Source organism: Amia ocellicauda, chromosome 17 (genome assembly GCF_036373705.1).
Source record: "Amia ocellicauda isolate fAmiCal2 chromosome 17, fAmiCal2.hap1, whole genome shotgun sequence".
Lineage (NCBI taxonomy): Eukaryota > Metazoa > Chordata > Actinopteri > Amiiformes > Amiidae > Amia > Amia ocellicauda.
The window spans coordinates 494,608-512,043 of record NC_089866.1 but is presented as its reverse complement, the minus strand read 5'-3'; the positions used below and the strand labels follow the sequence as shown (position 1 = coordinate 512,043).

Below are 17,436 nucleotides of genomic sequence, written 5' to 3'. Positions count from 1 at the left end.
TCTTGGATGTGTGTTGTAAATAAGTCTCCCCCTGTGTACGACTTGGTTCGGTCTGAATATGGCCGCTCTGCATTTTCTTTCCTGTCGAGGGAGGAAGAGGGAGGAAGAGGGGCGGGTGATGGAGCGCCGTTTAGATTAGACGCGCTTTGGGTGGATGAGGGTGATCGTGTGTATTTAAATGTTGTTTAAATAGTCACTTCATGTGGTTCTTGATCTTTTTCTATTTTACTGTCTGACGACGACATAGTGTAAGTCATTTTAACTTGGTGTATAGAGAAAATCTATTGTTAGAAACACACAGCATGCATGGGACTCCCGCTTCTGAACGGCTGGATTCCGGTTCTGTGTTTCCGAAACAGGTTAACTGTGACACGTGGGTGTCAGCCCAGGCCCGGTTCCGCCCTCCCGCTGCAGACGAGTAGACACGTCATAACGTCACAACGTTCAATGCATACAGACTACTAACAGTTTATTTTCAGGAAACTGTAAAACTGTGTCTGGACAACTGCGCATTTTTAATAGTATTATCAAAGCAACTCATTATTCTACATTTTGGACTATTTTATGATGTTTTAATCTTAAATAAAAAGTTGTATTTTTAAATTTTAATTAATTGCAGTTTGATTAATACATTAATAAACAGGATGTGATTAGGATGCTCAACATGCAATGCGCCTGTCTGCTCCGATCCCTCATGTCTTTCCCCTCTGATGCAGAATAACAGGAGAGCACGGTTGTGAACGAGGATGTTGTCTTTTCTTGTCTGATTCCAGATTGGCGAACCATGGACAGCCAGTGTGCCGAGCTGCTGCCGCTGGTCTGTGCGGTCCTGTCTGATCCCAGGCAGTCACTCCCAGATGACACCTGTCTGGAAAAACTGTTGGACTGGTTTACGGAGCTCACGGGGCGCGGTGAGTGCATTTCAGTCGCTGCTACAACTCTTGAGTAAGATACTCTAACATCATAGATACAGTGTGCTCCAGAAGAACCCACGAGTGCAGGGCATACACTGTGTCCCGACCACCCACCCAGTACTGTCGCCTTCATGACAGGTCTGTGGCAAAGGGCCCGCGCCCACTTTTGTTTGACAGGGCACTTGTTGCTCTCCTGCTTGTGTTTCAGTATCTGGGCTGTCTCTGCTGCAGCTCCACCCCTGCCTGACTGACTTCATGTCCGCCGTGTTCAAGCAGAAGAGCTCTGAGCCTGTCATCCTGTCCTTCTCTCTCAGGCTGGCCGGGCAGCTTGCCGCGTCGGAGGAGGGCTTCTCCTTCTTGGAGGTAAGCCAGGCTTGAACCCAGAACCCTCAGGGGATGGGAAGCACAAGCCGGACTGTAGCAAGTCATCATAAAAAAATGTAAAAGACAGAATAAATAGAAATAAAACGGTGCCTATTCTCACTCCAGCACAGGGGTGTCCTGGACAGGGCATTCGGCGCACAGGGCGTGCGGGGGGCGGCGCCATGGAGCGAGGCGACGGTGCGCAGCGGCTGGGTGCGCGGCCTGGGGGGCATGCTGCAGCACACGCCGGCCCGGCACTTCTTCCACAACCACGGTGGGCACCGGACCGCTACGTCTCAGCCCTGCACACACACAGCGCAGGAATCTGCTGTCATGAGATGCACTTTCCTGTTTTATTATAAATCATGGCTTGGGGCCCAATTGGCCCAGCCTCCGGTTCGGCATCCAGCCACCCATCGTCTGTGAAGCAGTGACAACGAGAGGCTTAAACTCCAAGAGTGTGAACAGTGTTGAGCTTCTCACTGCACACGCCTGCAGGCCTGCTCAACGTCGGTTTCCAGTGGCCAGTGTCTAGTGTAGCCGTGTCTCTGAGTGGTGCCAGGGGAAGTCACACGAGGACAGACTGGAGAAAACAGCCCATCCTGTGGATTCTCACACTGTTTCTCATGCAGTTTAACACTGTGTTACGCACTGCAGGCCGAACCGTTCAGAGGGAGCTGTGCTTCCTGAGGCCCTGTTTTGCTTAATATTGTACAGAGGTTTCAGAACTGTAGTTGGACACGTGATATTTTCCCGTCCGAACATGTGGCCCAGCAGCTCTTATCTCACCGTGTCTGAGTGGAGCCTCGCTCTGGGTGGAATAAAGTATTAAGAGAAACAAACACATCATGGGATGGCCTTTATGTAATGTTGTGTATGTCTTATGACAAATAAGATGTCAGAATGAAAGATCAGTACTTAATCCTCAACAAGGTGATAAGGAGCATGAATTCACCGCATCTTGCTATTGGGTCTGATGTGCCAAACCACCGAAGCAAAATTTCCTGGCACCGAACCAGGTGGCGCAGCGCAACAATGAAGTGTTGTGTGTCTAAAATAGCTCAGTGCTTCTTTCACAGTGTGCGTGTCGTGTGTCTGTTTCCACAGGGTACACCGCAGTGGTGCTGGACTTGCAGACGGACATGAGCCTCTTTGTTGCCGCCGCAGCAAACCAGCTCTTAGCCCAGATTTTAATCTCCACGCCGAGTCTACCTGGACACGCATCGCCTGAGAACGGCATCGGTGGTGTGGAGGACGGCACCGTGGAGATCGTCCGTCATGTGGGCGAGGCACTGTGCTCGGAGGACCCCCTCCGCTCCGGTCAGGTGCTGAGGCTGGTGGGTCTGACCGTGGGCCGCTGCCCCCAGCAGGTCACCGAGATGCTCTGGCAGAGGATGCAGGCGGCGACAGAGCGCATGATGGGAAACAGCCAGCACAGTGTGCAGCAGCCCCTGCTGGACGCCCTCTTGGCTGTAGCCAGGTACCTGAACCTTGTCTTTGTTGTCGGCCAGCGCCTTGCCTTCCACTGTCGGACAGAGACCCACATCTCTCATGTTTGTGTTCAGGACCGCTCTGTTCTCCTCTGCTGACTCCAGCCTGGTGGCTCTGATGGACGGCCTGCTGGGAACCCTGAGCCCCAAACAAGCGATCCCCTTCGCCTCGGGAATCGCCAGACTGCAGGACGGGTAAGCATGCACTCAAGTCATGGCTAATCACAGAGCTTACTGGCCTGGCAGCAGCTATAGGTCCTGATTTTTCATATTATTTTCCGTTTGCTGTTTTCCTTGGTTTTGTGGTGAACGATTCGGAACATCTCTGACCTCTCCCTGTCCTGCAGCCCCGCGGCGTTGAGGAGGAAGGCCACTGCGGTGATCCTGCAGCCCTTGGACTGCATTCTGGCTGCCACCGATCAGCAGCATCCAGGTATCTTCGGTACCTCAGACAGGACAATTTGAACACCTCGCATTGCCAGGGCTCGGCCCGGCATGTGCTGCGTGACTCACGGGTGTGTTTGTTCTGCAGCCGGACTGGTGCAGGAGTTTGTCGGCGAGAGGTCAGTCCTGGAGGAGCAGATGTCCAGAAAGGCGTCCTGCGTGTCTCTGCTGTGTCTGGCCCTGTCCCACACGCAGCAGCTGTCCAGCCTGGTAAGAGTCCGGTGTCCACCTCGGCCAAGCTCTGCATGACTGAAGTCCACACACACATGTGCTTCAGTCTCTGACAGGTCCAATCTGCAGTGCTGCATACTCCTGGCCTCCCTCATAAAAAGATAAGTAAATAACCGCACAAAGTCAGGGCAGGAGCTGCTGTCCGATTCCCTTCCTAACTGTCCTGTTCTCCGGAGGCGTATCTGTCCACAGGTCTCCCAGGACAAGAATCCCCCTAATTTGAAGAAAAGTAGAAAGCCCTGTTGTATCATCTGTCACGCACACAAACCCCTCTCTCTCCCCGGTGTCCAGCAGGGTCTGTTCCCGGACCCCCCGGCCACTGCCCTGCTCCGCTGTGTGCTGACGGTGCTGAAGCTGAGTTCTGGCGTGGCGATGCCCTGCGGCCCGGCCGGCGCCTCGGTCCTGACCAGTCTGATTGGCAGCTCTCGGGTGCAGAGGTCTGCACTGGACGCGCTGGGCGGTCCGGGGCCGTGCCCAGGTAACATGTCTTCCGCGTCCTGGAGCCGAGCCCGACACGTTGGCAGCAGTGTGGCCGGGCTCTGGGCGGTGCCGGTGCTGCCTGGTTTACTGTTCGCCTTTGTGGCCCTTGCTTTGCAGGAGGCGCCGAGGTCCCCGCGGAGGTGTTGGCCGTGCTGCTGGAATATCTCCGAAACCCCGGCGTGGATTCCTCCGTGAGTCTCACTCCTCCTCTGTGTTCGCCAGCGTTGTGTGTTTAGTGGAAATACCGGAGACATTTAGATATACAAGTCTTATTAATGTTATCATCATTGTTGTCGTCTCAGGTTCTGAAGAAGGCCATGCAGGCCGTCTCACGGTGGTTATGTTTCTGTTCTGACTCGGCAGCAATTTGGTTGTTTCTTAACGAAGGTAATAAAAATAATCTTTCTTCTCGCATCTCTTGATTTCTGTGCAGTAACTGAGCGATTCCTCGTTTTTTACTTCCATGATGTTTGCAAAGTCCCTTCCGCTCTCAAACGTCACAAAGCAAAAACAACCGAGGCAGGGGGTGTTTCTGAGGTTCTGTTTCTGTGTGACCTGCCCGTGAATGTGTTGGGTCAGAAGACACAGAATGCCAATAGTCACGTGAAAGTGAGAGCAGGCCATGTTGGTTTGGCTGTTGGTCTGTTGTGGCCCAGGAGTGTGACTGTCCCTCCGAGTCCCTGTGGCAGACCCCTGACCCCGGCTCTCAATTCACTCAGATCTCATCCCTGTGCTGAAGAAGCGTCTCTGTGACGTCCGATGGGAGGTCCGGGACTCGGCCCTGGAGCTGCTCACACAGTTGGCTGAACAGCTTCGAGGTGAGCTGACCGGACCTGGGCCGGGCGCTGTGCTGTCATGACTTCTGACCACAGCGAGTCTGATATTTGTATTTTGGACCTACAGAGAAGCCGGGCTTCCGCACGGTGCTGTCGGGCTCAGGTCTGCCCGTCCTGCTGCTATCCTCCCTGTCGGACCCGGAGAGCTACGTCCGAGCGAGCGCCATCACCGCCCTGGGACAGGTGGCCCTCGTCTCGGCCTTGGCGCAGGAGCTGCAGGTGACCCCCCAGGAGCTCGCTCTGCTCTGAGACACTTCCTGTTCTTGCCACCCTGAGGCTCACAGCAGTCTGGGCACAGAGCCGTCCTGTGTCTGATGTTGATGCCGAGCTTCATGTTTGTGCGTGTGTTTGTTTGTTGGCCCAACAGGACCTGGCCTTGCGCTTTGTGGAGATCTTGGCCCAGGACAGCGAGGGTTTCCCCAGGAGGGCCGTCATCAGGGTCTTCTCCATGTGGCTGACACAGTGTCCTCCCCTCCCGGCCCAGGACCTGGAGGCGCCCACGCTGGCCGTGCTGGCTCTGGGCGCCAAGGATCTGGACTGGGAGGTGAAGGTCCACACGCTGGAGCTGGCCGAGACCTGGATGGAGCAGACGCTGGGGGACTGGGGAACGTCTGGCCCGGTGGAGCCGCTGCAGAAGCTGCTGCGCTGGAAGCTGCTGGACGGCGTGTGCGAGGCGCTGGACGACTGTGACCGGCCCGTGGCCCGGAAGGCCTGCTCCGTGCTGCTGGCGCTGAAGGGGCTGCTCTCCCGGGCCGCGGGCCTGCAGGGCGGTATGGACTCGGTCACCTGGGACCCGGCGGGACAGCGGTGGGCAGAGGAGCTGCGGCAGAGACGCGGCGCCGGGGAGAGTGGAGGAGCCGGGCCGGGGTGGCTCAGGCGGGGGGGTGTGCTGGAGGTCCTGTCTGTGCTGGAGCTGGAGGCCCTGCAGGAGACGCTGGGGCAGAGCAGTGACCACGTGCAGAACAGCCCCCGCTCCCTCCTGGAGGACATCGCCGCCGCCCGGGCCTCCGAGGACAATGCAGTGGACTGCTACTGAGAGGGACATGTGTGTGGGGGGGGGATTGTTTTATTTTTCTAATTAAAGGCTTTCAAATTTAATGACCGTCAGTGTTTCTTTCAGGATGCGCTGCTGAAGCTGCTCCTCTCCGACTCGGTCACTGTGGCTGTGGGTTCAGTGAGCGATTCATTTGTCAGGAGTCCGTATACATTTGAGCCGAATTGAATCTTTGATCACAGTGCCGCCTGCAGGTGGGAGGCTGTAACTGCCTAGCTGTGCGAATGAAGAGCCTGGCCACCCCAGCTCTGAGAAGAGGATCAGTGTCAGTGAATCACAGGTGCACCACCCGGGCGGGAGGAGGGGAACTGACAGATACACACACTGTGTGCCTCAAGGATAACGGACCCTAATTCCTAGGAACTGAGAACAAACCACGACCTGTCAGAGTAGAGAGGAGAAGAAAATGGATCAGGTGTTGTGTAGTGTACTGCAGTAGCCTATTGACACAGTGCTGTGTTGTGTAGTGTACTGTAGTAGCCTATTGATTGGTATAAATGATACAGAGAAAGGGAGACAGATTTGGAGACACAGCTGTGCAATGCAACAGTTGAAATAATCTACCACCCTTTCATTTTAATTTGTTGGCTGGAATTTGCATATTATACAGGGGTTATGATTTAAAAAATTTGACTACTCTGAGACTGTTTTCATTGTATGAGTAATAATAGTGCTTCCATATACTTATAATAACTTAGCCTACATACGAACGAACACGAACACACCTGCTATTACTACAGCTACTCACCCATTACATTTACATGCTACTATTCTACACTCTAACCCTAATTATGTTACTTCTTCAATTACAAACTCACTATCTTCACCTGCGCACTACCATTCAAATAAAACATGTCCAGAAATATATCATGCAAAAGTACTGATACAAAAATATCATACAAAATATCTTTAGTCAAAATACTTTAAATTCTTGTCAATGCTATCTTAAGTCATAATAATGATACAATAATAAAAATAATAACGTGTAAGCGTCTTTATTCTGATTGCGGTGACGTCACGTATAAACCTCCCCGTGTGTTCCCACTGAGGTTTCCAATGGACAGATTTCGCGGCGCAGAGATCGGGCTCCTCTGTGTGCGGGAATCGCCCTCCTCTCAGGGACGCAGGTGAGACCCCGCAGTGGGCGGAGCGGAACTTAACGATCCGGGTCTTAATTGATAGATGAATTGATAGATTAAAACCGGAGAGATGCTGCTGCGGCCGGACTGCGCTTGCTATGGTACTGCACCGAGCTGTGATTGTAAGCGATGCGCTGCGTGACTGTGCGTGAGTGTCAGCGGGGCTTCGGGCTCAGGTGCGCACGTCGGCTCGGCGGATGACATCCATCGTGTGAGGACGCCGTGTTGGGAACATACATATTACACAAGGTGTGCGTGCGTGTGCGTGTGCGTGCAAGGTCTTCAAAATGCATATCGAAGACGCTACTCTCCCTAATCCCTGCTGGATTTGAACAGTGATCTGTTAAAAGAGAGAGAAAGAAATAGTTACGTCACTGTTGGTGCAGAGGCTCGGTCCTGGGGCAAAGCCCGGATCAGCACCGGCTGTGAGACCCAATGAAGAGGCGCGTATAGTGCACAGACAGGGGCTGGACACTGGCTGCGGGGCATCCTGTCCTCTGAGGCTCATGGGGAGATACCCCGGCTGTAGAAACAGCAGAGCAGCTGGCACTGCAGCTACTGGCAAGACACACATTTCCAGAGAGGGGTTATACATCGAGCCCCCCAGATTAGAGGCGCTGTGGGCGTTCTGTGTCCTGCCTGTTTGGAGTCACTGATATTTCTCTCAGGCCACAGTGAGTGTCAAATGCATTGGCCACGTTTCCTGCTCCTCTGTAGTGCTGGGCTGACAGCCTTGCTGGGGGGGGGGTGGTCAGGGGCCGAGGCTGTACAGAGGACAGCTCCTCTGCAGAGTCCAGCTAGGCCCGGGTCAGGAGCTGGCCGGCCGGCTGGGTGCGGGGGACTGTAGGGGCTTATTGTTTCCCCGCTAACAATGCTGGGCCTTGAGAGAGTCACGAGAGTCTGAGCAGGGGAAGCCTCTGTGAGTGAGTCAGACCGGGTGAGTAATGGGCATTGTCGTGTCCCCGATGCTCCACATCCCCGCTGACTGACTGACTCAGGTTCACCGGTGGGGCCACAGAGCCCCTCTTTGAGCGCCAGCAGCAGTGCCGAGACTGGGACATGTGTGTGCAGAGCAGGTTTCTCCTGTGTGACACGACACACGTGAGTGAGACTCCCGTGGCAACAGCAGGTCTCTCGGGGCCCTGTGGATGGTGTGAACACCTTCTCTCCTCCTTTCTGTTCCTGGTTGTAAGGTATGCTGTTGAGGGATTATGGGGATGGGGAGGGGATGACATTATTTGAATCAGTTTTGATTAATTAGTGACTTTTGTGAAGTCTGTGCACGTGTCCATCGCCTGCTGAGTCTGAATGGCAGACTGGATTAAAGGGCTCTGACAGAGTCTGTGAGGTTCATTCCTGGTCACGCTATCATGGCATCCAATTGCTGACAGTTTTGTGTGGTCAGTAAACCTGGGAATCCTAAAACACAGGATACAGACACTCTGAAAATCAAGCCTGCAAAACATGTTCAGGAAGGGAAGGAAATCTCTCCCTCTCCCTCACGGCTCACGTCTCACTCTCTTCCCCCCAGGTGACAGTCGGGAGCCCGTACCCGCAGGATGCTGCAGCTCCGCCGGGGCCAGGAGTACTGCGTGGGCCCCCGGGCGCTGAGGGAGGCTCTGGTCTCCCGTGATGAGGCGCTGAGGGCCCTGTACGGCCGCTCCTTCTCCAGTACCGAGAGGCTCTTCCTGTCCGAGGCCTACAACCCCGCTAGGGCGCTCTTCAGGACCCTGTTGATCCGGACAGCCTTTGATTGGCTCGTCAGCCGCCCCGAGGCCCCGGAGGACTTCGAGAGCTTCTACAGCGCAGCTCGCTGGCAGCACTGTGCCTCCTACAGGAAGACCATCTACCTGCAGCCCATAGGTAGGCAAACTGTAGAGATATACCGATCAGCCATAACATTATGACCACTGACAGGTGAGGGGAATAACACTGATAATCTCCTTATCAGTGGGTGGGATATATTAGGCAGCAAGTGAACATTTTGTCCTCAAATTTGATGTGTTAGAAGCAGGAAAAATGGGCAGCATAAGGATCTGAGCGACTTTGACAAGGGCCAAATTGTGATGGCTAGACGACTGGGTCAGAGCATCTCCAGAACTGCAGCTCTTGTGGGGTGTTCCCGGTCTGCAGTGGTCAATACCTATCAAAAGTGTCCAAGGAAGGAAAAGCGCTGAACCGGTGACAGGGTCATGGGCGGCCAAGGCTCATTGATGCACGTGGGGAGCGAAGGCTGGCCCGTGTGGTCCAATCCAACAGACGAGCTACTATAGCTCAAATTGCTGAAAAAGTGAATGCTGGTTCTGATAGAAAGCTGTCAGAACACACAGTGCATCGCAGTTTGTTGTGTATGGGGCTGCGTAGCCGCAGGCCAGTCAGGGTGCCCATGCTGACCCCTGTCCACTGCCGAAAGCGCCTACAATGGGCACGTGAGCATCAGAACTGGACCACGGAGCAATGGAAGAAGGTGGCCTGGTCTGATGAATCACCAGTTCAAGGTGTTGACTTGGCCTCCAAATTCCCCAGATCTCAATCCAATCGAGCATCTGTGGGATGTGCTGGACGAACAAGTCCGATCCATGGAGGCCCCACCACACAACTCACAGGACTTAAAGGATCTGCTGCTAACGTCTTGGTGCCAGATACCACAGCAAACCTTCAGAGGTCTAGAGGAGTCCATGCCTCGACGGGTCAGGGCTGTTTTGGCGGCAAAAGGGGGACCTACACAATATTAGGCAGGTGGTCATAATGTTATGGCTGATCGGTGTATATAGATATATATAAACATGTACATAATAGAACATAAGAAAGTGTCCAATCGAGAGGAGGCCATTCGCCCCATTGTGCTCGTTTGGTGTCCATTAATAACAAAGTGATCCAAGGATCCTATCCAGTCTGTTTTTGAATGTTCCCAAATTGTCTCTTCAGCCACATTGCTGGGTAGTTTGTTCAGATTGTGACGCCTCTCTGTGTGAAGAAGTGTCTCCTTTTCTGTCTTGAATGCCTTGAAGCCCAATTTCCATTTGTATCCCGGGTGCATGTGTCCCTACAGAACGATAAGTATTTTAGAGTGACTCTGAAAGTCTGTAAATCGATCTCTGAGCCCTCGTTGCGTCTGGGGCAGCGCTGCTCCACAACACACACACAACAGGGAGGTGGAGCGAAGGCAGTGTTGGTTGTGTTGTCAGATGTGGCCGCGGAGGGGCTGGGGCAGGAGGTGGTCTTCTTCCTGGACGAGCTGAAGTCGTACCTGGAGGCCTTCTTCCCGGGGCTCAGCGTCCGGTTCCTGCCGTCCATCTCCTCGACTGACATCAGGTGTCACGTTCGCCAGCACCCTGACCCTGGCAATCGGCAGCTGCACACGGGTAAGGACACGCACACGCACACGCACAGACACACATCACAGCTAATCATGTGCACATCCAATCCAAGTTTGTAAATCATCTTTTTCCATCTATGAAATGTCCTCCACGTCCACCCTTATCTGGATGCGTCTGCAGCAGAGACTCTGATCCACGCTTTTGTTACGTCTAGGTTAGACTCTTGTGATGCCCTCTCAGCAGGGCTTCCTAAATGTCTAATTGTGAGGCTCCAAGTAGTTCAAAACTCGGCGACCAGAGTGTGAGTGCACCATGTCACATGACCTCCGTTTTATCTGGTCTTCATTGGCTGCCTGTTGCACAAATAATGCAATATAAAATGTATTTACTAACAGTTAAAGCTTTACATGGTGTTGCACCCCCCCTCTCAGATCTTGTACATTCGTATGTCCCTAGTTGGGCGTTGTGCCTTTTAGGACACGATTTATGGATCTCTCTGTTTTGTTCACTTGGCGCCTCTCTATGGAACTCCTTGCCGAGTCATATCAGAGCAATATGTACTCTCTCTTTTCAAATCTCACTTAAGAACGTTCTTTTTTTACCAGGCTTTCAGTTAAAAATAATTTTAAGTAGATTTTGTTTTATAGCTATACACATTTTTAGTTTTTGTGTGTGTTCTGCTGTTTTTAAATCTGTGCAGTGCCCTGAAACACTTTGGTGTACATGGGTCGCTATAATACATTTAAATTGATTGATTGATTTATGGTGCCAGACAGGACTTCCTGAATGGCTCTATGAGACACCAGGGCCTTGCTGACCCACAGAGAGTCTGTACGTTTTTAAACTGAAGTCCTTGTCCTTCTGGCCAGATGGTATCCTGAGGCACCTGAAGAGGCTGAAGCCACAGGACGCGCTGTGTGTGGTGGGCCTGACGTTCCACGACCTTTACCCCTGCGACAGCTGGAACTACACCTTTGGGAAATCGGCCAGCGAGATGGGTCAGTGTCACGTGGCCGGGCCGGGCTCTGCTGGGTCAGTGTCACCTGGCTGGGCTCTGCTAAAGCGCCGCACCCTGCTGGGTCAGTGTCACCTGGCTGGGCTCTGCTGGGGGGCGCCGCGCCGTGCCGTGCTGTAGGACATTCATAGTGGGATGTTTGAATATTTGAATGGTCTAAGAGTGACGTTGCACAGAGTGACGGTATCTCCCTCCTGTTGGTTTGCGCAGCGGTGGGGGTCTGCAGCTTCTCAAGGTTTTCCGGGGGCTCAGTGGAGGAGCCGAGCGTGGGGGAGGCGGACCGCAGCGCCGGGGGCAAGGAGGAGCGTGGGCGGCTGCTGGACTTCTCCCTGAGCGACCTGCTTCAGTGCTGCAAGGTGAGCAGACGCCTGGCCTCGTGGCTTGAGTAAAGTAGCAGATTGTACACAGCCGTGTATAACAGACACAGACTGTCCCCAGCCTTATCAGCAAACTGCCTTACTGTGGTGTATTGCATTCACTTTGACCTTTGAAGTAGCTTAGGGCCTGGTTTAGGATGCATATATGCACTGTGTCAAGGGTGGATGGTGAATTGTTTGGGTCTTCGATGCCCAGAGCAGCATCCTTTTGAAGAGGTTTAACATCCGACTTCATAACTGAAACTCTAGGTGAAATGAAACGCATCATAGCAGTTTTAGAGCGAGTGAGGGCGCGGCTGTGAGACCTTCCAGCTGAGATACAGGCCTGCTTATCTCCCCACGCCGCGTCTCACTGCCGTGTCTGCGCCACACAGTGGCCCCTGCAGCCAGAGATTAGCTGAGAGGGCTCGGGATCGCCCGTCTCTGTGGCCTGTCCGTCTCTGCAACCCGCTCTCTGATAATCGAATTATTTCACGCATTGTGAACAGAGATCTTGATCAGTTGAGCCCCGCTGTCTCCCGCTGAGGGACCAGCACTGGAGAGGATGGTGCGAGGCACCGCTGCTGTAACTGCCTGTGAAACACACACACCAGCACACACAGTGATCACTGTAGACAGCACATCGCCACAGCAGGGTTTCTTGTGTGTTTGGGTAGATTTAGTTTTTCCTTTACATGTTGCTTTAAGCACATATCCTTTACCCCTCCTGCAATGAGCAAAACTGTGTCTCTCAACCGTTATTGTGAAGTCAGATATAAATGCCCCAAAGTGGGATTTGTCATATCGTTTAGGGAAGGTACAGAGCAGCACATTCATTAAGAGCGACAGTGTCTGACAGAGGAACTGTGGTTGTTTCATGTAGTGTTGCAGGTGCTCAGGCATGAATGTTGTGCTGGGATCTAGTGTGCTGGGCTGCAGTGTGTTGGAGATGCTCAGTTACAGCTGCGCTGCTGTGCTGTGTTGTGTTACACTGTTACACTGTGCTGTGTGTCCTGCAGGTGCTCAGTCACGAGGTGTGCCACCTGGTGGGATTGCAGCACTGCCGCTGGCTGCGCTGTGCCATGCAGGGGGTGACCAGCCGGGACGAGCTGTACCTGAGACCTGCGGACCTGTGTCCTGTCTGCCTGCGCAAACTGCACCTTGCCCTGCCCTTCTGCCTCGTAGAGCGCTACCGGGTGAGCGCCTGCCACTGTGTGTGTGTCTGTGTGTGCGTCTCCTGTGTGTCTGTGTGGGTCTCCTACAGTGAGGGAAAAAAGTATTTGATCCCCTGCTGATTTTGTACGTTTGCCCACTGACAAAGAAATGGTCAGTCTATAATTTTAATGGTAGGTGTATTTTAACAGTGAGAGACAGAATAACAACAAAAAAATCCAGAAAAACGCATTTCAAAAAAGTTATGAATTGATTTGCATGTTAATGAGGGAAATAAGTATTTGATCCCCTATCAATCAGCAAGATTTCTGGCTCCCAGGTGTCTTTTATACAGGTAACGAGCTGAGATTAGGAGCACTCTCTTAAAGGGACTGCTCCTAATCTCAGCACGTTACCTGTATAAAAGACATCTGTCCACAGAAGCAATCAATCAATCAGATTCCAAACTCTCCACCATGGCCAAGACCAAAGAGCTGTCCAAGGATGTCAGGGACAAGATTGTAGACCTACACAAGGCTGGAATGGGCTACAAGACCATCGCCAAGCAGCTTGACAACAGTTGGTGCGATTATTCACAAATGGATGAAACACAAAATAACTGTCAGTCTCCCTCGCTCTGGGGCTCCATGCAAGATCTCACCTCATGGAGTTTCAATGATCATGAGAACGGTGAGGAATCAGCCCAGAACTACACGGGAGGATCTTGTTAATGATCTCAAGGCAGCTGGGACCATAGTCACCAAGAAAACAATTGGTAACACACTACGCCGTGAAGGACTGAAATCCTGCAGCGCCCGCAAGGTCCCCCTGCTCAAGAAAGCACATGTACAGGCCCGTATGAAGTTTGCCAATGAACATCTGAATGATTCAGAGGAGAACTGGGTGAAAGTGTTGTGGTCAGATGAGGCCAAAATCAAGCTCTTTGGCATCAACTCAACTCGCCGTGTTTGGAGGAGGAGGAATGACCCCAAGAACACCATCCCCACCGTCAAACATGGAGGTGGAAACATTATGCTTTGGGGGTGTTTTTCTGCTAAGGGGACAGGACAACTGCACCGCATCAAAGGGACGATGGACGGGGCCATGTACCGTCAAATCTTGGGTGAGAACCTCCTTCCCTCAGCCAGGGCATTGAAAATGGGTCGTGGATGTGTATTCCAGCATGACAATGACCCAAAACACACAGCCAAGGCAACAAAGGAGTGGCTCAAGGAGAAGCACATTAAGGTCCTGGAGTGGCCTAGCCAGTTAATCCCATAGAAAATCTGTGGAGGGAGCTGAAGGTTCGAGTTGCCAAACGTCAGCCTCGAAACCTTAATGACTTGGAGAGGATCTGCAAAGAGGAGAGGGACAAAATCCCTCCTGAGATGTGTGCAAACCTGGTGGCTACAAGAAACTACAAGAAACGTCTGACCTCTGTGATTGCCAACAAGGGTTTTGCCACCAAGTACTAAGTCGAAGGGGTCAAGTACTTATTTCCCTCATTAACATGCAAATCAATGTATAACTTTTTTGAAATGCGTTTTTCTGGATTTTGTTGTTGTTATTCTGTCTCTCACTGTTAAAATACACCTACCATTAAAATTATAGACTGATCATTTCTTTGTCAGTGGGCAAACGCACAAAATCAGCAGGGGATCAAATACTTTTTTCCCCACTGTATGTGTGTGTCTGTGTGTCTGTGTGTGTGTGTGTGCATCTCTTATGTGTGTGTCTATGTGTGCCTGTGTGTGTGTGTATGTGTCTTCAGGATCGTGCACTTTTATTAACTGCTTTGTTGTGTTACTGATCCTCGGTCATTGCGTTTGTGTAGATATCCATTCTCAAATCAGCTTCCTTCATTAAACCTGCCTGAAGTCACCTGGGCTGGGGGCTGTGGGAGCAAATGCACACACAGCGATGTCCAGCTTAATGATTTACTTCCTAATGAGCGCGGGGCTCTCGTTAGCCAATATAGTGCGTTGTGTTAATGTGTAATGTGTGGAACTGGCCCACAGCCAGTGACAGCGCTGTCTGTCCGACACTGAAACAGAGAGCTCTTCAAATCAGCCACGGCCCAAAGCCTTTGTTCCTCGGTGAGGAGAAGGAAAGACACAAAGGCAGGACAACACCCTGTTTCTGTTCTTACTGTGGACGCTGTTTGGGGTCTTGCCAGTAGAGGGAGCTCTGCATCAGTCTTAACATTGAGTCGCTCCTTTTCTCACACGGCCCCAGCGGGAGATTCCCCACCGAGACTGGGGGTCCGCCCTCACAGAGACGGTACTTCTGAGGGCGAGGTGGGAAGCGCTGGTTCTGATGGAAGGAGACGTTGTTGAAGTTGGACTTTTTGGATGAGGGGCTGGCAGTAACTCGGCCCACTGCTCACTTGGGCCCGGTTTATACTTTTAATTACAATGCTGCGTCAAACGCTAATGGGTCTTTTGCTTAGTTGGGGAGAAGTGCCGTCTCTGAACAGCCAGAACTCCTGGGGTCAAAATAATATTATAAACTATAATACAACTATTTCATCACGCCTGAACAATATACCCCGTCATTAGATTATTTAGATCAGGGGTTAGACTCCAGTCCTTGGGGACTGCAGTGTCTGCTGGTTTTCATTCCAGCCCAGCTATTGGCTCCTTAATTGGTCTAATTAATTGAACACTTCTCTCCAGACTCTGACATGTTCTGTAGGTTCAGTGTTTTGAGTCATTATCACATTGTAAGAGATTGGCTATAAATATAAAATATGAAAGTTTTAGATCAGCCTACCTGAGTGTGTAATGACATTAATGAAGTAATTGTGAACCAGCCGACACTGCGGCCCCCCAGGACTGGAGTCTGACAGCCCTGATCTAGATGAAAACACTTCACCCCGCCCAAACCTCTAACAGAAATAAACTAATAACACGATAAACCTGTCTTGTCGGCGCACTGACCGCTCTCTCTCCCTCCAGCGGCTGCAGGCCTGGTGTCGCAGCGTCTGCCTCTCTTGGGGCCCTCAGGGGGGCAGCGGCCGTGTGACCTCAGAGGACCCCCTGCTGTTCAGCTCGGACTCGGGTGTGTCCTGTGAGAACCTGTCCTTGTCGGCCGCCCTGGAGCCCAGCAGCCTGGAGACGGACAGCCGGGAGGCGTCCCTCGCTCTGGACGGGGAGGAAGAGGGGCGCCCCCCGACCGCCGCCTCCGCCTCCACCTCCGCCTCCGCCTCCGCCTCCGCCTGGCCCTGTCCCCCCCAGGAGGAGGTGAGGGTCCCGTCCCAGTCACTTGCCACCCCCCTGCAGGACTACGCCTCGTGGCTGGACTCCTGCATCGCCACCCTGCAGAGGGGAGGGGACCCGGAGGACGAGCTGTCCCGGCTGGACGGGCTGGTGGACGCTCTGCCCCCCCCCAGGGCCCCCCTGGACCGGGCGCCCGCCCTCAGGGTCTCACTTGAGCCCCCCCGGCAGGACCGGCGGCTGAGGACTGTCATTGGACACAAGATCTCCTTCCTCAGGAGGAAGCTGAGCTCCATGAAGATGAAGAGCGATCACTTGTGTGATGACAGCGAAGACTGACTGACACACTAACTGACTGACTGACACACTGATACACTGACTGACTGACACACTGGCGGAGTGACTGAGACACAGGCGGACTGAGACGCTGACTTATGGCCGTCGCCCGCCATCGAGCTCCACCGCACGGCTCCCCATGACAGACACAACGTGAGGCTTGCGGAGGTCAGCTTGACTGAGAATAATGTGAATGAAAACCCAAGCGATTTAATTGATATGAATACATATTCGATCTAATTAAGAAAACAAACCCGTCTTTGTGTCCGAATCGAAATGAAAGGGACGTTATTGGGCCCCTCCTCTGTACTGTGTGTCATAGTATAGCCCCACACAGCGCCGCTCGGATGGGTCAGCCGGCTCCTCCTCAGCGCGGTCGGCGGGTGCGTGTGCCGGCCCTGCCTGCCTCGATCGCTGATTATTAAATATCAGAGTTCAGCTTCGGGTCCAATTAGATGGAGCCTGAAGGAAACATGTGGATAAGTAGAGTCATGAGGTTTTACTCACCGGAGACAGGGGTCCTGTTTGTCTGCATGCTGCATGCGGAGCGGAGGACGGGTTGTCCACTGGCGGGGGGGATCTGTGGGGAAGGCGTGTCTGAATCCTTTTGACCGCTCATGCAACAAGGTCGGCCAGTAACGAACTGGACCCGGGCTCAGATTAGTGTCCGACTGGTACTAAACATTGTAGCATGTGGCACCAGCTCCAAGAACTCGCCTCTTTTTTTGGTAAAAACAGCCAATCTTAGCTGTGAAACAACAAACCCAATGTGTTACACACTGACTGACACACCGTGTGATAGACACACTGATGGACTGACACACTGACTGATGGACTGACTGACACACTGGGCAGCCTTGCTGTGTTTCATGTTTAAGAGCACATTCTTGCTTTGCAAAGTGGATCTGGATCCTGTTGTGTTTTGCAGGGACAGTTTTATACAGCGGCTTTGAGGTGTGTGTGTTGGTGTGTGGCGGGGGTTGGCAGAGGTTGGGGGTATATGAAATAAAATTATTATAATAAATAAACATCCAAAGAAAAACCTTCAGCTTTGCTTTATCTTCCAGTGCTCTTTGTGCAGAGTCTGTTTG

At 52.6% G+C, this 17,436-nt stretch overlaps 2 protein-coding genes across 4 annotated transcripts; both read left to right on the top strand.

Annotated features, from left to right (window-relative positions):
- Positions 1-97: 97 nt before the first annotated feature.
- brat1 (BRCA1-associated ATM activator 1) lies at positions 98-5,856 on the top strand. Of its 3 annotated transcripts, none has more exons than XM_066690341.1 (14): positions 98-248; positions 774-911; positions 1,123-1,277; positions 1,404-1,551; positions 2,385-2,757; positions 2,843-2,962; positions 3,115-3,200; positions 3,300-3,421; positions 3,734-3,920; positions 4,040-4,113; positions 4,225-4,309; positions 4,642-4,740; positions 4,826-4,977; positions 5,126-5,856. In XM_066690341.1, the coding sequence occupies exons 2-14, from the start codon at positions 785-787 to the stop codon at positions 5,792-5,794; spliced, it is 2,397 nt and encodes a 798-aa protein (XP_066546438.1). In that variant the 5' UTR covers positions 98-248; positions 774-784; the 3' UTR covers positions 5,795-5,856. The 3 variants fall into 3 exon arrangements, with proteins under 3 accessions (XP_066546438.1, XP_066546437.1, XP_066546436.1); XM_066690340.1 differs by lacking the exon at positions 98-248 and adding an exon at positions 286-373 and having other exon boundaries at positions 3,737-3,920; XM_066690339.1 differs by lacking the exon at positions 98-248 and adding an exon at positions 286-373.
- Positions 5,857-8,489: 2,633 nt separating this feature from the next.
- LOC136712515 (archaemetzincin-1) lies at positions 8,490-17,313 on the top strand. Its single transcript, XM_066689148.1, has 6 exons — positions 8,490-8,814; positions 10,140-10,316; positions 11,141-11,269; positions 11,497-11,642; positions 12,662-12,838; positions 15,752-17,313. Exons 1-6 carry the CDS (start codon positions 8,511-8,513, stop codon positions 16,346-16,348), a joined length of 1,530 nt encoding a protein of 509 aa, XP_066545245.1. The 5' UTR covers positions 8,490-8,510; the 3' UTR covers positions 16,349-17,313.
- Positions 17,314-17,436: the final 123 nt, after the last annotated feature.